At 48.9% G+C, this 27,711-nt stretch overlaps 1 protein-coding gene and 1 non-coding gene across 2 annotated transcripts; one reads left to right on the forward strand and one right to left on the reverse strand.

Moving 5' to 3' along the window:
* Window positions 1-330: 330 nt before the first annotated feature.
* Window positions 331-27,701, reverse strand: LOC119954618 (intestine-specific homeobox-like). Its single transcript, XM_038779925.1, has 5 exons — window positions 27,375-27,701; window positions 15,329-15,520; window positions 12,324-12,475; window positions 7,600-7,716; window positions 331-1,577 (listed from the first exon to the last, which is right to left on the reverse strand). Exons 1-5 carry the CDS (start codon window positions 27,538-27,540, stop codon window positions 1,323-1,325), a joined length of 882 nt encoding a protein of 293 aa, XP_038635853.1. The 5' UTR covers window positions 27,541-27,701; the 3' UTR covers window positions 331-1,322.
* On the forward strand, window positions 8,057-8,129 carry trnar-ccu. The gene has a single exon. It is a non-coding gene; the product is annotated as a tRNA-Arg (tRNA).
* Window positions 27,702-27,711: the final 10 nt, after the last annotated feature.

A 27,711-nucleotide genomic window follows, 5' to 3' on the forward strand; every position in this document is an offset into this window, starting at 1 on the left:
GAAGGGAGGATCCCAATTACTGTGGATGCTGGAATCTGAAACACAAACAGAAAACGCTGGACAATCTCAGCAGATCTGCCAGCATCTGTGGAGAGAGAAGGGAGCTAACGCTTTGAGTCTAGATGACCCTTTGTCAAAGCTGGAGAGAACTGGAAATAGGATGAGATTTATACTGTGGTGGGGCGGGGGTATGGAGGGGTGTGGGGGTACATGGAGCTGTGGGGCTGGATCGAGGGCCAGCGATAGGTGGAGATTGACAAAGATGTCGTGGACAGAAAGACAAAGGGAATGTAGATGGTGTTGATCAAGACTAACAAAGGATGCTGCTGCTTTATTTCAGTGCTGATCAGATTTAATCAAATACCATGAACAGATTGACATTATCAAGGCAGAAAGCGTTAACAATGGTTGATGGAACAAGTCAGTTCAATAAAGTGTACATACACACTGATTAATCTTCCAGACACAGCTCAGAGATAATAGCCGGGCCCATTCAGTTGATTCCCCTTGTTTGTTCCACAACGTGGGATACTATCAACTGTGTGGTGTACGCTCCTCAACCCACTTCATCACATCCCCTACCCCACCCTCAAAACAAGTGGTATATTTTACACATCCTTTCCGTGAATATAAAGAAGGTTCAGGTGGTGAGAATGGCCCCATGTCAGCAATACAAGAACGGGACTGGGAGAAACACCATAATATTTCAACATTAACCTTCCTTTGGCACCCAGGTCAGAATCCAACACCGACAGAAGCAATCGATGAAGTTCTACATCCTCAGGCTGTTTGGACTGAGGCACCTCGTGCATCACATAAGTAAATCCTGTTGTCTGAAGCTATGCCTTGTTAAGGCAGCCACACAGAGAGAGAAGACTATCATCCATGCAGCCTAAAGTAATCGGAGGGCACAGTACATAACAAGAGTTATCACAGGAAGTAAAGGTCCTCTTCCACTACACTATTCCAGTGTAAATGGTGAAAAAGGGCTCGGGAGGATTCTCATTCTAATTCACAACAGAAATCAACAAAGCTACACAAGTCTTACCCTGAGCCAATTAGGGGTCCCGAGGTTAGGGTGTACCAACCCTCCCATTCAATACTAGCCCAATGCGAATGGCTTTGTCAAGGTTCCCAGGGCAAAGGCCGGCGAATCCCCATTCCCTTAATTTGATATCTTCTGGCTTTTAGATACGACCTCTTGACGAGCATGTGTACAATGCAAAACACCAAATCACTTCCAGGTCAGGCTCCAGAAAGCTTCATACGTTGTTGTCTCTTGGATTCACTGGGGTACTTGTTCTGATCTGTCGCAGTTCACCTTAGTTTGAATTGTTTCTTCTTAAGCCCTTAGACATCATGTCCCATTGTAGCCTGGTGGAGCTAGGTACATGATATGGTGGAACACATACGAAGTGAGGCTGGAGCTTTGACATGGCGATGGTGTCAACTGTGGGCATTGGTGCCAATGTTAAAGAGTACGGTGTCAAGATTGATGTCAAAGACTCTGGAATGTGGTGGTAAGGGCTGGACAGCAATGGAGCTATTGATGCTTTCTTTAGTGCAATTCCTGAACTCTGTGAAGAAAGACAAACATAGGTTTGTAGCAAAAAAAAAACCCTAACTTATTTATTTTTTAAAAAGTTTTAAATTTTTTTTTAGAGTACCCAATTATTTTTTTCCCAATTAAGGGGCAATTTAGCGTGGCCAATCCACCTACCCTGCGCATCTTTTGGGTTGTGGGGGTGAAACCCACACAGACATGTGGAGAATGTGCAAACTCCACACAGACAGTGACCCGGGGCCGGGATTCGAACCCGGGTCCTCAGCGCCCCAGTCCCAGTGCTAACCACTGCGCCGCCATGCTGCCCCCTCAAACTTATTTATTAATAGAATTTTTATCCTTGTCAGGGGCAAAACAAATCAGAAATTAACTGTTCTTTTTACCGAAACATATACTGGAATTGGAAGTCATCCCGAGAGGTTCACAAGATGATACCGGGTATGGATGGATTTTCTTATAAGAGATTGAGTAGGTTGGTCCTGTGCTCATTGGAGTTTAGAAGAATGAGAGTCGACCATTAAGGTGCGATTTAATGGGAAAAGTTTGAAGTGTCATTTTGGACATGATTGCCGGGTGTTTCTCAACGGTTGCGGTGACGAGATCATGGCCCATATTTAACAGCATTTAGTGCTGGAAATGAGCTCCCGCTAGCACCAGAAATTGGAGGCCACGCGCCCTTTGAAGAACAGGTCCTGGAAATTGTGGGGCTTTCCGAGGAGAGAGAGCAGTCATTGACAGCGAGGTTGGCCTGTACCCCAGAGGTGAGGATCCACTGTCCCTTCACCAAGATGACCTGTCTCAAATGAATTGTTCATGGCAGACAAAATGATCCTTCGCTTTCACTGACCACATGTCTATTGGCTCGCACGATCCCCATCTGATGGGGTCGGGTCACCCAGAGTCTTGACCACCTGTCATCCAAGAGACCACCTCGAGGAGGGCTCCAAGGAGGCCACCATCTAGGTGTCAAAGCTGCCATCCTCACCTTCCACCGAGACACACACCTCAATGGGTGACGTTAGTTGAGAGGCTTCTGGGGCACAATCTGGTGAGCACTATACAGTTGCTGAGGCAACTGGTGGAGGGGTTAGCAGTCGGAGGTCAGCTGGATCCCAGGACTCAGCTGAGTCCCAGTCAGATGCTGAGCCTCTGGACAAGGTTCTCCCAGAGCTGATGCAGATGATAGAAAACAGCCGTGAGATTCAGGAGGGGATGTCAGCGACATTCCAGCGAGCGCATAGTCGATTGGAGATGTCCCAAAGGCTACAGCGGCAGAGATAATGCAGACAATGCGTGGCATTGAGGCCAACACTGCTAGGGTGGTGACCCCAGTGCAAAGCTTGGAGCACATCAGCAACGTTGCCCATATCAGAGGCATGGCAGTCTGTGCTGACCACAGCTGAGGGCCTTGACATCACATCCCAGTCACTCGGTGACATGCCCCAGACGCAGTCGGACATTGCTGAGGCACTGCAGAGAATGGGCCAGGTGCTGAGGGATGTGTCCCAGCTGCAGATGGACATTGCCAAGGCACTCCAGAGTGTTGTCCAGTCACATAGGAACATCGCTGAGGGCCTCAAAACCATGGTGCAGACAATGGGGAGCCACCAGGACTGGCGGAGCCAGATGACGGAGAGGCCTCTGATGTTGCCCCCTCCATCCCACGGAGACCCCCGGGGGCCCTACAGGTGCCAGGGAAGAGGAAGCGATGGATGCCAACCTGGGGCCTGCCATCAAGGAGACGATGGCAGCCTTCAGTTCTTCCGAATCCACCCTCCTGACACCGTTGTATCTGAAGGGCAGCGGGCAGGATAGGATGGTATAGTGACGCAAGTGACACCAATAAGTTGGCCAGGGCCCTCCAACTCCAGGGTCTCCAAAGGACATCGCCAAGAGCATCAAAGGTCACAGGGCGTGGAAAGCAGCAGGTTACCTCTGATGTACATCCTGGGACTACACCTAGACATTGCAGTAGACCGCCAAAGATTAAGAAGATAGAGGATCACTGAGTGGGTGGGGGGAGGGGGCGTCCGCTATCTGCAGCTGGGGGAATGGAAATATCAAATTTTCACAATTAAAACAAATTGCAACAGATACACGTGCAGCCTCTGTCACGTTAATCTTCACAGCAGGTCGGCCTGCACCCCCTGGTTGCCCTCTGCTCCCCCTGGGCACGGGTGCAGTTGTCCAAGATCAAATGCCTCCGATGCAGAGCCTGTTCACAGGATGGGTATGAATGTGCTGTCATCAGAAAGACGGGAGTAAACTGAGGAGCACCGGAGCTGACCTCACAGTGAGTTATCATCACTCTTCTGCCTTGTATAGTGACCCACTGACGGAGCCAACACAGGCTCGTCCGCCTGAGGGGGATGGTACACAGACGCTGGGGGCTGGAACAGTAGTCAGCGGGAGGGGGGGGGGGGGGAATGCAGTGTGAGGGAGGGTTGGGGAATGGGGGAAGGGGAGGAATGAGGGAAATGGATAGGAAGGAGGAGATCGGGGGAAAGAGGGTATGGGGGGATTGGGGGATTGAGGGAAGGAGGGATTTGGGGGACTGGAGGGATTGGGGGAGGGAGATTAGGGGAAGGAGGGATTGGGGGAAGGAGAGATTGGGAGAAGGGGTGAGCTGATGGACAAAGTATGATCCAATGACAATCCAGCAAGGATGAGGGCGCCCCTGGTCCTCTGGGTATACTGGACCCTTGCTGCCACCTGTGCTCCACCCTCTAGCTCGTTCTGCGGCTCCTCCTAGGGCTCGGCCTCTGGCCCCTCCCGGTCTGGCTCTTCTCCTCTCAAAAGAGTTTGCATGCCCCTTGTCCTCCTCCTACAGCCTGTCGCCCCACTACTGTGCCATGTTGTGGAGGGTACAGCAGAACACCACAAAGTGGGAGACCCTCTGGGGTCTGGCAGTGCACCACAGAGCGGTCCAGGCATCAGAATCGTATTTTGAGAAGTCCGATGCTCAATGATAGCACGGGAGGCAACATGGGACTTGTTATATCGTGTCTCCGTCTTGGTCTCCGGCCTCTGCACTGGCGTCATCAGCCAGGACCTCAGCAGGTAACCCTTACTGCACAAGAGCCAACCCATCATTCTGGGGTGGTCCTCGAAGGCACCGAGATCTCCGAGTGTCTCAGGATGTAGCTGTCTAACACGCTCCCTGGGTAGCAAGTACATGATCTGAAGGCTGTGGTTGCACTTGAGTTGAACAGTCAGGGAGTGGAATGCCTTCCTGATAATTAAGGACCCCTGATGCCCCACTGCAGGCAGGGTGACATGCACGCCATCTATTGCCGCCCGAACATGGGGCATCTCGGCAATGGCGGAGAATCTTGCAGCCTGGATATCTGAGTGGGCCTGGTCCAGTTCAAAGTTGATATACTCTGATGCCCAGGCCTACAGGGCATTTGTGACCTCACGGATGCCGCTCGTGTCCTGGAATGAGCTGGTTGCATAGATGTACAGGGCTACCCATTACGGCCACCGGGAGAGGGTGCCATCCTCCTCCATAGAGTGCCAAATCTGTGAGGATGTGGCACAGGTACCGCACTGTCTCTTTGTTGAGATGCAGTTTCCTGAAAGACCAAGGGCCGTTGCTGGCATCCCGCTCTGGGTTCCTGCTCGGCTTGATGGGCAGCTGGTTGTGTGGCAGCACCCTGCACATGGGGTGCCACCTCCAGCCTGCATATGCGCTGTTACCGCCTTTTCTGGCGTCTGGCTGCCTGAGCTGCCGCTAGTACGGCCTCTGCAGAAACCGACATAACCAGTTAGATTTTGTATATCTGTAAGGAATTGGAGAAGCAGAGACCAACAATCAATTAGGTCTTCCATCCCGGGACCTTCAAACCCCCCCCCCCAAGCCCCAATCCTTACGTGCCCCGCCTTCTTTCAGAGGTCCATCCACTGAGCAGGTTGCACTGGAAAACCTTGCTCTACACACTCACTCCCGACCCCATCAGGAGCCCCTAGACCCCAGACCTCTGCCAGGAATATTAGGGAGACTGTGCTCAGGTGCCCTCCCCTGATCCACTCACTTACCCTATGCTCGTGAGGATATGCCCAGTGTCGAAGACCAGCTCTTGATGTTTGATTACTGCTGATGCTGATGCTTCTCGAGTTCAGGCAAACTGTTTAGGCTTCAAAGTTTGATTGAAATGCGATGCAGTAATCATCGCCTGAGACACGACACGTACTCCTATATTCCCCTGTGCGCTGGCAAAGCGGAGAATCCCGCCCAGCATGTCCAGGTTCTAGTCCCACCCCAGGACCTGGTGGCCAAGGAACATGGCCAAATAGGTTGAGTGTCAACCTGTAAATCCTTCCAAACACACCGATGACTGTCGGTAAGACTGGGAGAGACTCCTGGTCAGACACCGTTCATGTGGAGTGGAGCCCCTATAGCTAGAAGCCTCTGGGGGCAGACGAGCGAACTCCTCTGGCAATTACTAGCTATGGAAACAAAAGAAAGTCTGCCTTGGTGCAACACCAGGTGTGGGAAGAGAATTGGAATTGGAATCATAGTTGGAATTATATCACTCAACTAGCAGTCCAGAAACCTTGACTAATGATCTAGAAAGAGAAGTTCAAACTTCACCACATTAGCTGGGGAATTTAAATTCAGTTGAGAAATAAATCTGGAACGGACCACTGGATTGTTGTAAAACACATCTATTCACTAATGTCCTTTAGGGAAGGAAATCTGTCGTCCTTACCCGGTCTGGCCTACACGTGACTCCAGACCCATGTGGTTGACCCTGAACTGCCCTCTGAAATGGCTGAGCGAGGCACTCAGTTAAGAGAAATTAGAGAAATGCTTCCGACCAACAGTACCCAATGAACAATAAAACAAAAGCACGGTGTTGGCATTACTGTAAATTCAAATATAATTTGTGGAAACAATGGGCAGAAATTCTCTGGGTGGCTGGGCTGTGAGAGGGGGGATTAGGGGTGGCGGAATCAGGAAAATAGGTGCGAGCCACATGAGCGGGACAGCTCCCTGATGCGTTCCTGCTGCTGTGGCAAATTCCCAGAGGGGGACTGGGAAGCGGATCAGCAGTCCACTGACCAGAGGTGGGCAGCCAATTTAAATAATTCCGGGCCATTTAGTGGGCCTGCCATTGTTAAGCAGCTCCCGCGGCCACTTGAGCAGGTCCCATGGACGCAGTCTCCCTGCGGCAGCCAATCGAATTAGGCTTCATCCTCCAAAGAGGGGGCCGGGAATATAGGAAAAACCATACCTCGTCCACACATGTGGGGATCCAGGTTGTAGATGGTGAAGTTTGATTTCAATACAAATATGGAATTAAACGTCTAATGATGACCACTTCGATTGTCATAAAAGCCCATCTGGTTAATTCATGTCCTTTAGGGAAGGAAATCTGCCATCCTTACCCGGTCTGGCCTACATGTGACTCCAGACCCACAGCAATGTGGTTGACTCTTAACTGCCCCCTCAAGGACAATTAGGGATGGGCAATAAATGCTGGCACAGCCAGCGACGCCCACATCCCATAAACAAATAAAGAAGCCTTTAATTGGACGGTGAGTGCCGAGGAGGCCAATGAGGGTGCTGGTCCCAGGAAAATAACTCCCCCCGCCAGACTCCCAGCAATTGCAGGCTCAGAACCTCTATTTTGTCCCACACAAGGGCCCGAGGTCTGCAGGAATATCCAATAAATATTTCAGTGAGATGGTAGTCAATCTGCAAAGGGAGAGGCTGGAAGCCATTAATATTGATTGAATAATATTCCAATTAGATGGATTCCTTTCAGAATACTTTGCGATATAGTGTTTCAGTAATTTGAGATGGTAAATATGGTGAACTCAGCAGGAACAGGTGAATTTCCAAAGGTCCCCACCACTGGGGGCTTTCCTCATGTCTGGCTCTACTGTAGACACCTCGATAGAGATCGATTTTTTAGCGTTGTCAAGGCGCCATTGTTATTGTATCCCGCAACTAACAGGATAGTAGGAGGTGACCTAGATGGACCTTCAACTTCCTTTGTTGAGCGTTTCCTACATTGTTATTCACTCACCATGATTTGGCATTTGGGAGCAGGCACCACTTCGACCTCAGTCAGGTGTTGCAATCCGCCAAAGTTCCCCAGTTTCTCGTACTTCCTCCATTTTGCTCGGCGGTTTTGGAACCAAATCTGCTTGAGAAGAACAGACAAAGGTTGGAAGCTCTGTGACGTTATACAAATGTCCAGCATGTGAAGATTAATGTTATGTTAAAACTAGCCACTAGAGGGAGCTGAGGGACAGTACTATAAATTGCACTGACTCTTAGATTTCTGGGAGAGTGAGCTGGCGAGGGTCGATTAGAGTTAGAGGAGACTGGAGTAGAGTGCATTGTAGAGCTAGAGAAGATAGAATATAGTTGTAGTTAGAATATAGAGATAGTGTTAGTGAGTGTAGTCTAATAGTATATTTGTTTACCATAGGAATAAGTGTCGAACTCTAAATCAAATAGTGTAAATCAAGTACTGGGCTGCCCCAGTGGCCTAATGGATAAGGCACTGGCCTCCTAAGCCAGGGATTGTGAGTTCAAGTCCCATCTGGGGTGAAACATATTTTTTAATGGCTGGTCTAGCTCAGTGGGCTATACAGCTGGTTTGTAATGCAGAACAAGGCCAGCAGCGCGGGTTCAATTCCCGTACCAGCTGAGAATTCTGAATTCTACCTCTGTGTGCCCGAACAGGCGGCGGAATGTGGCGACTAGGGGCTTTTCACAGTAACTTCATTCCAGTATTAATGTAAGCCTACTTGTGACAATATAAGATTATTATTATTATGAAATAAAATTAGTTTAGTTTGTGAAGAGAACTTCAAGTGTCTTTGTGATCACTACGCTTTCCATCCTAAAGTCAACCTCACACAGATCATCAGAAGCTTCTTTCGGCTGGATCTCGGTTACGATCAGGATACCAGAGCCTGTACTCCTTGATGGTAAGGAGCCGGTTTGGCAGCACTGCGGCAGCACCTTCACCACTCTTAACTACTGGAGATGTGCGTTAAGACTCACTGCAGGGCTTCAGTCAGACACAAGTGCAGCTCCGCAGGGTGTTGATGAGGTGGTAGTGATCACGTTTCCAATGACATTTGACACATGCTGTTATTGTCAGTAATGCTGGAACAGGTTTGTCCTCTGTGGAGAGGGCCAGTGCTGTGAATGCTTGAAAGGTAAAGCAGGGATAACAGCTGGAAAGGTGGATCACTAACGTTTAATTCCCAGACTTCGTTAGAGGCTCCAGAGCGTTCTTCCGCTTCACAATCACTGCAACAGAATCAAAGATGTTCGAGGGAAATTCCCTTTGGTGATCTTTGCTTTTAACTGAGAGTCTAACCTTGGCCAAGGTTCAAAATGACAAGTGTGGAAGTGACTCTTCTTTATTTGGGACCATAATCTGTGGAACTTCCCCTAAACGGACGGTTGTTAGCGTAAAAATTAAAACTTTTCTGTTCAATTAAACTGAAGGGTTGTGAAATCCTGCAGCTGATATTCATGTACAATCTCGATATAAAATTTCATTGGTCATAAGTTAAGATGAGGTTCTGTCAAAATGAGTTCACACCGCTTTTAGAATGGGTTAACACTGCTGTTAAAATGGGTTTACATCATTGCCAGATTGGTAGATGACCGAATTTCAGAGGAGAGCAGCAAAGTGCATGCTCGCTAAGCAGCTTGGATCTTCTCCGCTGTAAAAATAAATATATATCCACCTTCACTCTGAATTAGTTGGAAGTAACTCAGTTCCGGCTCCCCAAAGCCTTTCCACATCTAAAAGGCACAAGTCAGTAGTGTGATGACAAACCATCCACTTGCCTACTTAAGGAAGTGACCCGAGAAATAGTGGACGCTTTCGTGATCATTTTCCATCATTCTATTGACTCTGGAAGAGTTCCAATAGCTTGGAGAGTGTAATGATGTGTATATTGACTGGGAGGTAAAGCATTAACAAGGTATTGATAATGCTTCTTACCACTAGAGGGAGCCACAGAACAGGCATATATATATATATATATATATCATGTGACTCGGGGGATTCTGGGATAAGATAGTGAGGCATGAGAAGGAGCAGTTGAATTTGAGAAAGTCTGCTAGTTAGAGAAAGCATAACTTGTTAATGCTTTACCTCCCAGTCGATATGCACTTCATTACACTCTCCAAGCTATTGGAACTCTTGCAGAGTCGCAAGGGGTGTCGAGAGAAAGCGGGAGTAGCGGGCAGCAGGGTAGCATGGTGGTTAGCATAAATGCTTCACAGCTCCAGGGTCCCAGGTTCGATTCCCGGCTGGGTCACTGTCTGTGTGGAGTCTGCACGTCCTCCCCCTGTGTGCGTGGGTTTCCTCCGGGTGCTCCGGTTTCCTCCCACAGTCCAAAGATGTGCGGGTTAGGTGGATTGGCCATGCTAAATTGCCCGTAGTGTCCTAATAAAAGTAAGGTTAAGGGGGGGTTGTTGGGTTATGGGTATAGGGTGGATACGTGGGTTTGAGTAGGGTGATCATGGCTCGGCACAACATTGAGGGCTGAAGGGCCTGTTCTGTGCTGTACTGTTCTATGTTCTATGTTCTATGTTCTATGTTCTATGATACTGAATTTGCATGCTCAGCCATGATCATATTGAATGGTGGTGCAGGCTCGAAGGGCCGAATGGCCTACTCCTGCACCTATGTTCTATGTTTGTATGTTTCTATGAGTGCATCTTCAACAACACTCAAGAAGCTCGACACCATCCAGGACAAAGCAGCCCGCTTGATTGGCAGCGCTTCCACAAACATTCAAACCCTCCACCACCGACATTCATTGCTAATTAACAGTGCTAATATCCAAAGTAGCACATTATTTTATTGGATCCAATAAACTGATCAAAATAAGCTGAGTAAAGTAGATAAGAGTATTTACCTTACTCTATCAGAAGGTGATGTTCCAATTCATGTTTAATTTTTTCAAAACTTGCTATGACTTTTCTTGCTGAGGGATTGATTCCAAAAGGTGAATTTTACAGATGCTCACCTCCATATTTGAAGATGCGGGGAGGGGGGGGGGGCATGTAAAGTAAAGTGGGTGGGCAGCTCACCACCTTCCTCCACCCGCTGACCCGTCCCACACATTAAGGCAGCCAGCATCCCTTCGGCCTATTGAAGACCACTTACGGGCATCAATCTGCCTCTGCCACCATATTATATTGGACTGGGAAAGGCAAAAGAAAAGTAGCCAGCCTGGCAGCTTTGATAGCTTGGGCAGGAAGGTTTACCAAACTAATACCTGCAAAGAGCGGGTTGTGATATGAGGGAAGATTGGACAGTCCAGGCTTGTATCCGCTGGAGTTCGGAAGAGTAAGATTGATTGAAACATATAAAATCCTGAGGGGTCTTGACAGGAGGGGGATGTGGACAGGATGTTTTGTCTTATAGAGAAATACAGCACAGAACAGGCCCTTCGGCCCACAATATTGTGCCGAACTTTTCTCCTAGGTTAATCATAGAATTTTGGACACTAAGGGCAATTTATCATGGCCAATCCACCCAACCTGCACATCTTTGGACTGTGGGAGGAAACCGGAGTACCCGAAGGAAACCCACGCACACACGGGGAGGATGTGCAGACTCCACACAGACAGTGACCCAAGTCGAAATCGAACCTGGGACCCTGGAGCTGTGAAGCAATTGTGCTATCCACAATGCTACCGTGCTGCCCTTAAGAAGAAATTAATCTACACTCCATTATTCTACCATAATCCATGTACCTATCCAATAGCCGCTTGAAGGTCCCTAACGTTTCCGACTCAACTACTTCCACAGGCAGTGCATTCCATGCCCCCACTACTCTCTGGGTAAAGAACCTACCTCTGACATCCCCCCTATATCTTCCACCATTTACCTTAAATTTATGTCCCCTTGTAATGGTTTGTTCCACCCGGGGAAAAAGTCTCTGACTGTCTATTCCCTGATCATCTTATAAACCACTATCGAGTCGCCCCTCATCCTTCTCCGTTCTAATGAGAAAAGGCCTAGCACCCTCAACCTTTCCTCGTAAGACCTACTCTCCATTCCAGGCAACATCCTGGTAAATCTCCTTTGCACCTTTTCCAAAGCTTCCACATCCTGTTTGAAAATAAGGGGTCGCTCATTCAAATGGAGATGAGGCAAAAATATTTATTTCAGAGAGTCTTTGGGACTTTCTTCCTGAGAAGGTGGTGGAAGCCCCTTGTATAATTTTAAGGCAGAGGTGGATAGATTCTTGGAAATCGAGGGGGTGAAAGGTTATCAGGTGTCGGCAGGATGCAGATTTGCGGTTAGTATCAGATCAGCCATGATCTTATTGAATGGTGGAGCAGGCTCGAGGGGCTGAATGGCCTACTCGCATCTTGGTTTTATGGTTCGATTCCCGGCTGGGTCACTGTCTGTGTGGAGTCTGCACATCCTCCTCGTGTGTGCGTGGGTTTCCTCCGGGTGCTCCGGTTTCCTCCCACAGTCCAAAGATGTGCAGGTTAGGTGGATTAGCCATGCTAAATTGCCCGTAGTGTAAGGTTAATGGGGGGGATTGTTGGGTTATGGGTATACGGGTTACGTGGGTTTAAGTGGGGTGATCATTGCTCGGCACAACATCGAGGGCCGAAGGGCCTGTTCAGTGCTGTACTGTTCTATGTTTGTGTCGACCAGCTGGCAGTGTCCACCAAATACCTGCTCCCGGCACAAATTGGGTTCTTCGGGAAATGAAGGAAAAGAGCTGGGATAAGGAAAATAAACCCGCTCACCTGAACTCTGGCTTCAGCCAGGTTAATCTTAGCTGCCAGTTGATCCCGTGTGCAAACATCTGGATAGTGTGTGATCTGGAAGATCTTCTCCAGCTCATGGAGCTGTTCTGTGGTGAAGGTGGTCCGCATTCTTCTCTTTGATTTTCTTTCATCTGGAGGTTGACAGGAGAAAGGTCACAAAATTATTGGACAGGCTCTGCTTTTTCAGAAGGAAAACTCCCAGTGCAATAATACTGCTTACACAAGTTCAGTCTATATCTGATTACCCATTGTCAGTACCAGACACCCGGGGTCAGAAATCCCCGGGCATCAGGTAGTGCCTTGATAACCGGGCAGCAGGGTAGCATGGTGGTTATCATAAATGCTTCACAGCTCCAGGGTCCCAGGTTCGATTCCCGGCTGGGTCACTGTCTGTGTGGAGTCTGCACGTCCTCCCCGTGTGTGCGTGGGTTTCCTCCGGGTGCTCCGGATTCATCCCACAGTCCAAAGATGTGCGGGTTAGGTGGATTGGCCATGCTAAATTGCACATAGTGTCCTAAAAAGTAAGGTTAAGGGGGGCTTGTTGGGTTACGGGTATAGGGTGAATACGTGGGTTTGAGTGGGGTGATCATTGCTCGGCACAACATCGAGGGCCGAAGGGCCTGTTCTGTGCTGTACTGTTCTATGTTCTATAACTGCACCATCCAATTTTTAAACTAATGGGGCAACTGGCATCATGAAGCACCGTCTCAACCCAAAGCATCTGAATTAAAGTATCTGTGGTAAGGTCTCTGTGCCCAACAGGGGCTGGTTTAGCACAGGGCTAAAGAACTGGCTTTTAAAGAAGACCAAGGCAGGCCAGCAGCACGGTTCAATTCCCCTACCAGCCTCCCCAAACAGGCGCCGGAATGTGGCGACTAGGGGCTTTTCACAATAACTTCATTTGAAGCCTACTTGTGACAATAAGCGATTTAATTTTTTATATTTATATGAATGGGTCCCGTTTATGCCATTGGTTTTAGTTGCACGTCTCGTAACTACGAGCTACCTCAGTCTTATAACAGAAAGTTTGCTCCTTATTTGAGCCTTTGTTTTATTCTCCTCCTATTCCAAGATGGCACCAGGGTCTGGAGACTCTCCGTGAGCTCTCCTCCACATATCCTCTTCCTACATCGTTTATAATCGTACTGTCGTATGTCCTATGTTTTTTTCGTGCATCGAATGATCTGCCTGGATTGTACGTAGACCAATACTTTTCGCTGTACCTCGGTACACGTGACCATAAATCTAAATCTAACCTATTGTTTGTACATGGGGTGTGGGCATCGTTGGCTAGGCCATCACTGATTAACCATTCCTAGGTGCCCATCAGAAGGTGGTGGTGAGCTGCCTTCTTGAACCAATGTATTCTATCTAGTGTAGTGTAAACCTGTTAGGGAGGGAGTTCCAGGATATTGGCACACTGATGATGAAGGAATAGCGATATAATTCCAAGTCAGGATGGCATATGGCTTGCAGGGGATACTAGGATGTATTCCAATGAGATTATTACTCTTGCCCTTCATGTTGAATGATGAAGTGCTATTAAACTATCCTAAACAGCGTCTCTTTATGAAGCATCACTGACACTCCAAACCTAGGCCATCCAGTGTGTCGATGTGTTTTATCTGCAGGCTCTCAAGGCCACAGGACAAATGGAAACTTAGCTGAAGCAGTAGCCATGAATTCCATTTTAAATATAGAAGACTGAACCTCATTAATCAAATGATACATAATCACCAATTTTGCCTACAATAGAGAATAGGTTAGGCTAACCAAGTAACACATAATGGGGTGGGGGGTTGTTGAGACCGGTTTTGGACTGAAGGAATTTCGAACCTATTTACATAGAATTTGCAGTGCAGAAGGAGGCCATTCGGCCCATCGAGTCTGCACCGGCTCCTGGAAAGAGCACCCTATCCAAGGTTAACACCTCCACCCTATCCCCATAACCCAGTAACCCCACCCAACACTAAGGGCAATTTTGGACACTAAGGGCAATTTATCATGGCCAATCCACCTAACCCGCACATCTTTGGACTGTGGGAGGAAACCGGAGCACCCGGAGGAAACCCACGCACACACGGGGAGGATGTGCAGACTCCGCACAGACAGCGACCCAAGCCGGAATCGAACCTGGGACCCTGGAGCTGTGAAGCGATTGTGCTATCCACAATGCTACCGTGCTGCCCCTTGACCGATTTGATTTTCCATTGATGTCAAGAACTATTTCACCACCCGAGCCCTGCCTCATGCCCCCCCCCCTCCCCCCCCCCCCCACCTTCCCGCCCGCACCAAAAACCCGGCATTGATTCCACGAAATGCTTAGAGCAGTTTAATCAGGCACAAAGGAATTTGAAATAGAGCTGAATTGTGGCCCTATGGATGTTGGTTTTGTTAGTGTGAGGGTTGGCTTGCATTCTGATTTGTGTGATGGGTGGCCAGATATTTCTGGTTGTGGTTCTGACTGGCAGCTGATTCGAATTGAACCCTGTGGGCACTCTATCTACCCGGCGACATGCCAAGTGTGTGGGCGAGTCAACACAAACATCTTCCCTCAAGTGATAACATTAGTACTGCCCCTGCTGAGCTGTCATCTAGGCAACAATCGGGAACAAAGAAACATTTGTTAGCAGCAACCTACACTAGCCTGCCTCAAAATCATTTGATCTTTCTTTCAATTATTCACAACAATCTGGCTACAACTGATACAGAGTTTATTAAAATGACCTCAAATGGCATGGTGAGAATTTGAACTGTCGTGACTCTGGATTACTAAACCAGAAAGTTTATCCACTGCGTTGCTATACCCTCCCAAACCTCAGATGGCCCCTGTGAGGAACCAGCAGACCACAAGGGCAAAACATAGATTCCTTCCCTACTAACATAACCTGCCACCAAATTACCCTTTGGGTTAAAGCACCTCTGGACTTCTGTTCCCATTCTGAACCTCTTGTCTTTAGTTTTACTCCTGAGGCAGAACTCACCATAGGAGCTGTCCACTGTGGTCTCACAGTCACTCGCCTCCTCCCCGCAGTTCCTGTCTTCCTTCAGGTCCTCCTCACCATGGGTCTCCAAGATGGCGGCACTGAGCTGGCTCGGTGAAGCTGATGGTATAAACACCGTCTTCAGCGCCTCCCTCAGGCGTTCCTGAGCAGACTTCTGTCTGTCTTGCTGATCTGGGAAGGAACTGCCAAGTAATTATGCAAGGAAAGCTGAAGGGGTATAGATAGCCCAAACAATCCCCGAGCTATGACAGTACGAAAAGAACTGCAGGGTTAAACGTGGCTGTGAATTATAGACTTAGTCTGAAACTTGGGTACCACAAAATGCTATGTGTAATATGATGGGGAGAGAAAAATTATTTCTTCTGACTGGGATGTCGAGAGCAAGGTGGCATAACTTTAAAATATGGCAATCAGAATGTTTAAACCCCAGTTACACTGAGCACAGAGACCCTAGTTAATGAGTACAAATACTCACAGGGTGGTATTTTCCATTCCGGAGACTTTACAGGCCGGAAAATCAGGGTGACAATCAAGGTGACCTCTGCTGGAGAGTGTGACGGCTGAAACAGGACAGCATGGTGGCCCAGTGCTTCGCACTGCTGCCTCATAGTGCCAGGACCCGGGTCTCGGGTGACTGATTGTGTAGAGTTGCGCTTTCTCCCCGTGTCTCTGTTGGTTTTCTGCGGGTGCTCCCCTTTCCTCTCGTAGCGCAAAGATGTGCAGGTTAGGTGGATTGGCCATGGTAAATTCCCCCTTAGATGAGCAGGATCAGTACAGCACAGAACAGGCCCTTCGGCCCTCGATGTTGTGCCGAGCCATGATCACCCTACTCAAACCCACGTATCCACCCTATACCCAACAATCCCACCCTTAACCTTACTTTTTAGGACACTACGGGCAATTTATCATGGCCAATCCACCTAACCCGCACATCGTTGGACTGTGGGAGGAAACTGGAGCACCCGGAGGAAACCCACCAGACACAGGGAGGACGTGCAGACTCCGCACAGACAGTGACCCAGCCGGGAATCGAACCTGGGACCCTGGAGCTGTGAAGCATTTATGCTAACCACCATGCTACCGTGCTGCCCTTTAGGTGGAGTTATGAGGATAAAGTGGTGGTGGGCCCAGATAGTGTGCACTTTCAGAGGGTCAGTGCAGACTCGATTGGCCGAATGTCCTCCTCCTGCCCTGTAGGAGTTCTATGGTTCTAATATGCGCCATTTTGTGCTGCTCGGCTCACTAATTATGCAGCTGTGAGAAGCAGGATGAATTTTGTGGCCTGGTGGGCAAGAAGTCTTCCACCCTGGCATCATCTCACAGGCTTCAATGTCAGGCCGCCATGTTTAAACAGCACAAGGGCAGCCATTCACTCTCCGCAGGCCGGACCTCCAGATTCCAGAAAGGAGAATTCAAGGAGAAGGCAGCAGCCTCCACCCCATGGTCCAGCGATACCTCCCTGGAGATTCTTCTCCAGGTGATTAAGGAAAGGCAGAAGATCCCCTTTCTGAGGGATGGGAACAGGAGGCTCTCCCACCCGATCACAGGGGAGACGACCAGGGTGGAGAACGACCATGGGGGCCCAACATCAGAGGACCCTACAGCGCAGGAAACAGATCAATTATCTCATAAGAACATAAGAACTAGGAGCAGGAGTAGGCCATCTGGCCCCTCGAGCCTGCTCCGCCATTCAATTAGATCATGGCTGATCTTTTGTGGACTCAGCTCCACTTTCCGGCCCGAACACCATAACCCTTAATCCCTTTATTCTTCAAAAAACTATCTATCTTTACCTTAAAAACATGTAATGAAGGAGCCTCAACTGCTTCACTGGGCAAGGAATTCCATAGATTCACAACCCTTTGGGTGAAGAAGTTCCTCCTAAACTCAGTCCTAAATCTACTTCCCCTTATTTTGAGGCTATGCCCCCTAGTTCTGCTGTCACCCGCCAGTGGAAACAACCTGCCCGCATCTATCCTATCTATTCCCTTCATAGTTTTAAATGTTTCTATAAGTTCCCCCCTCATCCTTCTAAATTCCAACGAGTACAGTCCCAGTCTACTCAACCTCTCCTCATAGACATGGGCCAGCAGCAGGTGGAGGCAGTGACAGCTGAGATCGCTGGCACTCGGAGGATAGCTGGAGACCGGGCTCCTGCTGAGTCTGAGTCCAAAGACGAGCCTCTGGAATCGGACCTGAGAGAAATGTTGGAGATGCAGAGACAGTCAGAGGACGTTAGCAGACTGGGACCAAGGGATGGAGGAGTCTCCATCCGTTCACTCCGATGTCGTGACTCCAGTATGCGATCTCCATGTGAAGGGCGGCAACCACCTCAGAGAACCAGGTCCAGCAGTTTCTGTCAGATTTATGCTTAGACATGCATACCATCGTTCTAGCCATGGGCGGGATCCAGCACTGGCTAGGCCATAAGGGGATGAGGCACCTCACCCTTCCTTCAGGGACGTGATTTGGACTCATGGTTGACCTCTAAATCTAACTGCTCTTCTGGTAACGTGAGATCCAAATGCTCCATCGAAGACTGGATCAGTTCACTTCTATTGATTTTGCTCGGTTATTTTAACTGTAATTCCCTAGCATTCAATTGTTCTGTACTAAGAGACTCCAAAGTATCACTGTTTAAATTCCCCTGCAGAACAAAATCTGGACATGGAACACTGCCGTTTTCTTAGTGTTCAGGGAAAAGGAATTTTCTGTGGTAAGTTACTTGTGTTTTAAAATTTGTTCCAGCCACTGGTTTTCCTTTGATCTTCCAACTGACTGCTTTACCTCAGATTTGGCTTGCCCTCGACTTGAACTCTGGTCAAATCCAAATTGGATTATCCCAGAGGAGCCCTCACATTTCTCTTGTGGACAGGAGGGGGTCAGTTCAGAGGATCCAATAGAAACAGTGTAGTTGTGAAGTCAGGTATTCAAAACATTGAACAAGATTCCTCTGATCTCTGCAGTCATGGGGGTATTAGCATCTCTTTGGGGATAACGAGGCTGCTGCAATCCCCTTCTTCCTTCTCCAGCCATCCATTTCCCCTCCATACCACTGCCAGCCTTGGAACAGCTTTGGCTCAAAGCACCTGGGAGCACTCTGCAGGAATGGCGAAGCATCAACTGATCCAGTAAGAAGCCTCCCTTGCCAGGTGCACAACCATTTATGTACAGTTGTGAAATAGAATGTTCTAAAGTCCCACTGTTGGAGCTCTAAGTTTGGAGGAGGAACAAGACTCTGGTGTATTGGTGTTTCAGTAAGCATGCACGAGATACAAATAGGGTTCCTGACATAGCTCCACGAGGACACTTGACCTTCGACCTTTAAGCCGCCATAAAAGTGGGGAGAACAAGATTCCTAAATAATTTCCCACCATCGGAAAACGGATTTTCAGACTCACCTTGCTTATCCCGCCTGCATGATCCCCATGGCTGGCAGGAATAGAAGATTCCACCCATAATGTTTAAACCCCAGTTACACTGAGCACCTTCAGCCTCATATACTCGATCCTCTGCAATACTGTCACTAACTTTGTTGTCTCTGCCTCTCTTTCATCCTTAAAGGCATCACTGAAAAAACTACATCTTCGACCAAGCATGTAGCAATCTGTTATTTGTCACTGTAATGATGCATGTTCACTTATATCATGAAAGGTATTTATTGCTTAGAAATACTCTACAGAGGCCAACAGCCCCACGGTTCCCCAACATCAGCCCACCGGCTGCCTAGCCCCTTCACGTCTCTGAACTGTCATCTTCCCAAGAGAGGACTCCACCCCCTGGGGTGATTACCCACTCTTAATCCCAAATGGTTACTCAAACCATGTTGCTTTTAAAGGGACAATCACCACAAATCACCGCCTTAACTCCTTCATACAACCTTCACTAACTAAATTACTCAGTCCTGAATTCTAACTAAACATTATGGGTTGAATTCTCTGCCATTTGGATTCTTCGTTTTGCCGGCTGCCCCACAATTGGAAACTCCATTGACCAGTCGCCGAAATGGAGAATCCTGATAGCATTCTACACCAGATATCTGGCTGCGGAGGGACGGAGAAACTCACCCTATGTACATGAGTTGGACAATTGTATGTCGAGTCTTTGAGGGGTTTTTCTGCTTCTTGTAAATCGGAATAAGCCTATTGTTCGAGATGCTTCCACAGGATCGACGTTAAAAGTAACGGCATTAAAGGGTACCTCTTCTGGCACAGGTGAGTCGTCACTATTTGCTTCCACGGAGGTATCAGTCCCACCGGTCAATCAGGTACTGTGTCGCTAATAAGTTTGAAAATCTTTCGTAATGGCAGCTCTGACTGCTGGAGAGTCTTTCTACTCCTCAAATGATCCACATGTTGATGAATGATCCGTCCCTCCACATCCAGTTGGTACAACAGGAATCTGGGGCGGGATTCTCCCGCAAGTGGCCGGATGGTCCGACGCCGGCGCCAAGAGCGGCGCGAACCACTCCAGCGTTGGGCCGACCGGAAGGTGCAGAATCCTCCGCACTTCCGGGGGCTAGGTCGGGGTTGGCGAGCCAACCGGCGCCGAAGGGACGGCACGAGTTGGCGCATGCGCAGAACTGCCGCCGTGGTTCCGCGCATGAGCAAAACAGCCGGCGTGTTCCTGTGCATATGCAGGGGGGGTTCTTCCCCATGCCGGCCATGGCAGAGCCCTACAGAGGCCGGCGCAGAAGGAAAGAGTGCCCCCAGACACAGGGCCGCCCGCAGATCGGTGGACCCCGATCGCGGGCCAGGTCACTGTAGGGTTCCCCCCCCCCCCCCCCCTGGGGCCGGATCACCCCCGAGGACTCACCTAGCCGGCCTACAAGCCAGGTCCTGCCGTGATGGGCCATGTCCATTTCACACCGGCGGGACTTGCCAGGAAACGACGGCTGCTCGGGCTATCGGGACCTGGAGAATTGCCGGGGGGGGGGCCGCTGCCAATGGCCCCCGACCGGCGTGGCATGATGCCCGCCCTGCCTGAGAACCAGCGGCGGAGAATTCGGCAGCCGACATCGGAGCTGCGGGGCATGATTCACGCCTTCCCTTGGAGATTCTCCGACCGGAGGGGGGGTCGGAGAATCCCGCCCCTGGTCTCAGAGGAAATAATTCATGGGACCTGACTTAATCCACGACTGTTTCCGTTCTGCAATTCTCTAGTTGTCATCCTTGTGGCGTCTTACATCCCTCCTTCTGGGGTCTTTGATTGTCCTCCTTCCAGGATTTTTCAGCACTCTTCTTCTGGGGCTTTTCAATGCCCTCTATCTGGGGTCTTTCATTGCCAACATGGGGTCTTTCATTGCCCACCTGGGGTCATTGAGTGCCCTCTCTCTGAAGTCTTCTGTTGCCTCTTCTTGAGGTATTTGTCGCTTATGGACCTTTTTGAGAGTTGCCCTCCAACTGGAGTCTTCTCCAATTTTCCTGTCCATTGCTCTTCTTGCGATTCCTGCTTTAAGTACATCGCCATATTAAATGCTTTACCACTTTAAATGCATTACCTCTTTAAGCCTGTCATCTTTTATTCAGCTGATTGTACAGGCGAATTCAGCTCCACGTCCGCCACTCAGGGTCTCGCAATATTGCAACATCTCAATTGGGTCTATTTGCTCAAACAGAAGCATTCAAGTGAGTATTTGTTTCTTCAGACTTCGATTAAAACAAGGTTCTCACAGATGTCAGGCCAGAGGCTGTGTCTTCATAATCCATTTTATTCTTGTCAACAAATGTAATGATGCATGTTTACAGGAGTGAATCATTAGAAACACGAAAGATATTTATTAATAAGAAAAACTGTACAGAGGCCAACATCCACATGACTGCCCCAGTCCCCACAAGTTGTCTTCTACCTAAGAGAGGACTCCACCCCGGGGTGATTACACATTCTCTTTTTTTTTCTTCTTGAAAATAAATTTAGAGTACCCAATTATTTTTTTTGCAATTAAGGAGCAATTTAGCGTGGCCAATCACATACCAGGCACATCTTTTGGATTATGGGGGTGTGACCCACGCAGACAAGGGGAGAATGTGCTAACGCCACACGGACAGTGACCCGGGGCCAGAATCGAACCCGGATCTTCGGCGTCGTGAGCTAGCAGTGCTAACCACTGTGCCGCCGTGCCTCCCTAAATTTTCTCATCCCAATCGGTCCCATTATCCAGGTGACCCTTTTCTGCTGCAGTGCGCTGAAATGGACTATTGCTACAAATCATCACAGTCACCGACTTTATTTCTGTGACATGTGACTCATCTCCTGACTCCCAGGAGCCTGTCCACCATCATAGAATCAGAGAATTTACAGTGCAGAAGGAGCCTGTTCAGCCCATTGAGTCTGCACCAGCCCTTGGAAAGAGCACCCTACCTAAGCCCACACTTCCACCCACACCCACCCTATCCCCGTAACCCAGTAACCCCACCCACCCAACCCAACCTTTTTGGACACTAAGGACAATTTATCATGGCCAATCCATCTAACCTGCATATCTTTGAACTGTGGGAGGAAACTGGAGCACCCGGAAAAAACCCACGTAGACACGGGGTGAAAGTGCAAACTCCGCGCAGACAGTGACCCAAGCCGGGAATCGAACCTGGGACCCTGAAGCTGTGAAGCGACTGTACTAACCACTGTGCTACCGCCCCCCCCCCCCCCCCCCATCGACAAGGCACAAGTCAGGAAAGTGATGAAACACTCTCCACTTGCTCCAACAACAAACACGATGCTTGACACCATCTTGGACAAAGCAGCCCACTTGATTGGTGCTCCATCCAGCACACTTACCCACACTCCTTCCATCACTGAGGCACAGTAGCAGCAGTGTGTCCCATCTACAAGATGCACTGCAGGAATTCATCAAGCCTCCTTTGACAGCACCTTCCAAACTTGCATCCTTTAGCACTTGGAAGGACGAGGATAGCAGGCAGATAGGAACACACCACAACCACCTGGAGGTTCCCTTCACAGTCCGCTCACCACCCTGGCTTGGAAATATATCTCCGTTCCATCACTGTCGCTGGGTCAAAATCCTCAAACTCCCTCCCTAACAGCACTGTGGTGTACCTACACATGGACTGCAGCAGTTCAGGAAGACAACTCACCGCCACCATCTCAAGGGCAATTAGGTATGGGCAATAAAAAGCCTATGAATCAATAAAATGTTTTGGTTGCTATTGCTCGTGATGTTTTACTACATGAAAGGTGCTATATAAATGCAAGTTGCTGCTGTTGTGTTGGCCAGTCTGGTTCAGTGTTAGATTATGCTGTATATGTCTCTGACGTGGCCACTGGGTGAGCAAATCTTGCAATCCATAGTGAGATCCCTTACGTAGGTTTATTAATGGCAGTGTGCACATTGGACAAGAGTTCAGTGCAAAACATAGTTAACAGGAAGCATGGGCAAACTGATCTGAAGCAACCTGCATCACAGTTAAAATTAAAACAGACCCCTTAATGCCCAGACAGGCACACACCACACACACACACAAATACACACACACACACAAATACACACACAGACACACACACACAAATACACACACACACAAATACACACACACAGACACACACACATAAATACACACACACACACAAATACACACAAACACACACACACACAGACACACACACAGACACACACAAATACACACACACACAAATACACACACACACACAAACACAAACACACACACAGACACACACACACAAATACACACACACACACAAACACACACACAGACACACACACAGACAAATACACACACCCACAAATACACACACACACACACAAATACGCACACACACAAATACACACATACACAAATACACATACACACACACAAATACACACACAAATACACACACTCACACAAATACACACACAAACACACACAAATACACACACACAAATACACACACACAAATACACACACACAAACACACACAAATACACACACACAAACACACACAAATACACACACACAAACACACAAAAATACACACACACAAACACACAAATACACACACTCACACAAATACACACACAAACACACACAAATACACACACACAAATACACACACACAAACACACACAAATACACACACACACACACAAATACACACACACAAACACACACAAATACACACACACACAAATACACACTCAAAAATACACACAAATTCTCCGGTTCCCCAACCACGTGTTTCTCAGCGGTGCGCCGTCCGCTGGGGCGGGATTCTCCACTCCCATCGCTTGTCAATGGGATTTCCCATTGAAGCCACTCCACTCTCCTGGGAAACCCACAAGTGGAGTGTACTGCCAGTGGGAAAAGAGGGCAGGATTCTGCGGTCTGCCAGCTGCGTGTTCCTCAGCAGCGCGCCCTCGCCGGCAGCGGGATTCGCCATTTCCAACTCCTGCCATTGAGATTTCCCATTGCGGCCATCCCACACCACCGGGAAACCCACGGGCAATGGGTGAGCTCTCGGTGGAACGGAGAATCCCGCCGATGGAGAATTCCACCGAGAGAATCTTAACGACCCGTTGAATTCCAGTTCCTGACAGAAATGCGAAGACAAATATGGGCGGGATTCTCCGGCTACACCCGCCCGGCAACTGGAGAATCCCGCCTGGGGTCAATGGGCTTTTCCATTATCCGCGTCTCGCCCATGGCAATCTTGAGGTAGGCAGGGCTGAAGAATCGAGCCCAGACACTCAAACTGACACAGAGTGAAACATGTTCCCGAAAGACGTGCTTGTTAGGTGAATTGGACATTCTGAATTCAGAATGAGGCAGTGACACTTCTCAATCCTCTGCATTGTGCTCAGCCCATCGCCTCAGAGGACAGTTAAAGTCAACCGCGTTGGTGTGGGGGGACAGTTACTTCTCGGCCATGGTAAAGGCGAATAGGCTTCCTTCATTAAAGGTGATTACTGAACTCATTGGATTTTTAACAACAGGTTTCTTGGCCACTATTTCCACTATTGACTTGAATTTCAATTCTCAAACTGCGGTGGGATTCAAACTCAAATCCTCTGGACAACTTGTCCAGGCCTCTGGATTAAGGGCCCAGTAACACATCAATTGCATCACCTCACCCAAAGATATCTCACTAATGTTAGTTCTCTGTATCTACTGGAACGCCACCCTCATTAGACAGACTAGTGTTTGGTTCCACACATTGTGGTGACTGTACGATTTATTTTACTTGTGCATTGTTCCCTCAAGATCCCATCATTTTCTCCTACCCACATGTCACTGCTGTGCAACAGTTACTCTTCTGCTGAATGGTGAAGTCCTCATTATAGGCTCGGTGCACAGTCTATGACATGTAAACAGTATGATGACTGGAAGACTTTAGGAATATTGGATTCTAAGTACTGGGCAATTTAAGGATTAAAGCCTGGGGTTAGAGTGTGTTTGACTGCAGGGGTCACATTTTTAAAAAATTCGGTTTGCAGGGCCTGGGTGCTTTTAGCAGCCAGAAGGTAACATCGTCAAAGGAATATGTTTTTCGGTCTGGACTAATGGGCTGTGGTTTGACTGGGTACGTCACTGAGGTGTTAGTCCTGCAGCCTGCAGAGATTATTTTTTTTTCAGCTTGGGGAAAAGTGGCCATTGCTGGGTGGAGCTAAGGAATGGAGAGAGACATTTGAAAAGCTTTAGAGAGACAGTTTTTGGAGAGAGTTGAATTCTGATCTGCCTGACGTTGAGTCCACGATTCTCCCACAGTAAGATGGATTGAGACTTGTGGACGGGATTCTGCACCCTACCGCTTCGACGCCGGCTACCGAATTCTCCAGGGACGGTTTTCGGGCTGTGGTGGGAATCATGCTGAGCCGGTCAGGGGCCATTGGCAGCGGCCTCCCCGAGGAAATCCTCTGGGCCCCGATATGCCGAGCGGCCGCCTGTTTTTGGCCAGTCCCGCCGGCATGAAATGGACATGGTCCATCATGCCGGGACCTGGCTTGTAGGCTGGCTAGGTGAGTCCTCGGGGGACGCAAGGGGATCCGGCCCCAGGAGGGGCCCCCGCGGTGGCCTTCCCCCGATTAGGGCCCACTGATCTGCGGGCGAGTCTGTGCCATGGGGGCACTCTTTCCTTCTGCGCCGGTCTCTGTAGGGCTCCGCCATGGCCGGCGTGGGGAAGAAACACCCCCTGCGCATGCACAGGAACACGCCAGCCGGTCTGCGCATGCGCGGAACCACACCGGCGGTTCTGCACATGCACCAACTCGCACGGGGCCTTCGCTGCCGGTTGGCAAGGCGCCAACACTTCCGCCGCCGGCTTACCCCCTGGAAGTGTGGACGATTCCGCATCTTCCAGTCAGCCGGATGCCGGAGTGGATCGCGCCGCTCGGTGCTGGCGTCGGAGAATCCCGCCCTGTATGTTTCTTTTCTTATTGTTTAATGGGGAATTGAGTAGTTGTATTTAAGGGGTAATTGTAAGTTGTTCCTTGCAGATGAGAAGTTAAAGAGTTTAATATTATATTCATAATAAAGTTTTGTTCTAAAATATACCAAATCCCTGTTTCTTCATGCAATCACTCAGAGCGAATCGCACAGTTTTACAAATAAACTAAAATATTGGGGGTTTGATCCAGTGTCCTAGCCATTATTGGGGTCTGGTCTGGGATCATGATAATAAGCATTGTGCATTCAGTCCCTCAGGCCCATTCAATTAGAAATTGGTAGATTTGTAACTTAACCCTCCCCTACCCACTCCAGAACCCTCGATGTCCTCTCCTCACAAACATCTCAGTCTTGACAATTCCAACACCCACAGCCTCTTGGGGAGAGATTTTGAGATTTCAACTTGTGTGGAAAAATCTTTACTGATTTTGTTCCTTCCGTGTGGCTGCACAGTAGCATTGTGGATAGCACAATGGCTTCACAGCTCCAGGGTCCCAGGTTCGATTCCGGCTTGGGTCACTGACTGTGCGGAGTCTGCACATCCTCCCCGTGTGTGCGTGGGTTTCCTCCGGGTGCTCCGGTTTCCTCCCACAGTCCAAAGATGTGCAGGTTAGGTGGATTGGCCATGATAAATTGCCCTTAGTGTCCAAAATTGCCCTTAGTGTTGGGCGGGGTTACTGGGTAATGGAGATAGAGTGGAGGTGTTGACCTTGTGTAGGGTGCTCTTTCCAAGAGCCAGTGCAGACTCGATGGGCTGAATGGCCTCCTTCTGCACTGTAAATTCTATGATAAGGCTTAAATCTAATTTCAAAAAAAGTGAAATAGTTTCTCTGCCTCTACCTTGCTAAATCCTTTTAATGTTTTACACCTTAAACACTTCCATCAGATAAGCCCTGATCTTCTAAACTTGAGAGAGCACAGGCCAAGTTTATGCATAACCTCATAAGATCTCATAAGTTAACCCTTTAAAGGCCCGGTCTGACAGGTGTACAGCTAACCCTCTCTAGAACACTGTGGTTCAATACTCGGCCTTGAATATTTGAATGGCATGAAAAATCTACCAATCGGTCAACAGAATACCTCACCCAACCCTTCTCCCTTCAATTTCCCCTCACCTCTTTTCCAGAGCTGCTTACTGTCACTGGACTGCACTCTCACTCCGTTCTAGCCAGACAGGGCATCGATCAGTTTTGACCATGAGCAACTTCACACCCTGTCTTAATACTGCCCTGAGTTGACCTGTGCATCCACTGCGATGCTGAATAGCAATAGGATGGAGGAACAGGGGTAGAATTTCTCCCTCCCCCTCTAGGGGGAGGCACTGAGGGACATCCCCTGCCTTACTGCCGATCTGCCACTGGTGTCTGGAAGGATGGGCGAGGGGATGGATGAGAAACGAGTTGAACTTAAAAAGGGCAGGAGATGGTGGTTGTGGGCTGCGATTCTGTTCCAGAAGAAAAAAATAATTCCGACAAAATTTCCGGAAGTCACGTCATTTTATCTGCCCTGCTGCTCACCTTTACTTTCGACCAACTGCCCGTGCACCCCCACCCAGCCCTTCATCTCATGTCCCCCTCTCCTCCCACCGCCAACCCACCTGATTCCATAACCAGCCCCTGCCTTACCATTGGTTCTTTGATCCTCCAGTTGCCTGAACGTTCTGTCATGGTCCCTCCTGGCCCCCATCCTCGCCTGGCTCCAGAATCTGTGAGAAGGCCGGTTCAAAATTTCTTCCACAGAGTGAGTCAGGATAGGCCTGCCTCCACTTCCTGCTTGGTTGCTGCCGCTCATCCTTCCTCTTTACTTCAAATAAAGCAGTCCGAGAAAGCAATCCAAGGATTCTCCACGTCTTCCTGTTCTCCGCACGAGTTTATGGCTCTGGCTTATTTTCCTTTTGAAGCAACTTGAGTTCTTTTGCAGAGTCTCGGTTGCTCTCCTTGTCCCCCCTGCTTCCTTTCAAAC

This window comes from Scyliorhinus canicula, chromosome 20 (assembly GCF_902713615.1).
Source record: "Scyliorhinus canicula chromosome 20, sScyCan1.1, whole genome shotgun sequence".
Taxonomy (NCBI): Eukaryota; Metazoa; Chordata; class Chondrichthyes; order Carcharhiniformes; family Scyliorhinidae; genus Scyliorhinus; species Scyliorhinus canicula.

Bases quoted from the DNA above. Each gene is read 5' to 3' on its own strand.
- LOC119954618 (XM_038779925.1), bottom strand. From the start codon at position 27,540: ATGAGCGGCAGCAACCAAGCAGGAAGTGGAGGCAGGCCTATCCTGACT. The intron at 15,521-27,374 runs GTAAGGCAGGGG...GTTCCTTCCCAG, and splicing joins GGAGGATCAAAGAACCAATG to ATCAGCAAGACAGACAGAAG. The intron at 12,476-15,328 runs GTGAGTTCTGCC...GTCAACCTCCAG, and splicing joins CACAGTGGACAGCTCCTATG to ATGAAAGAAAATCAAAGAGA.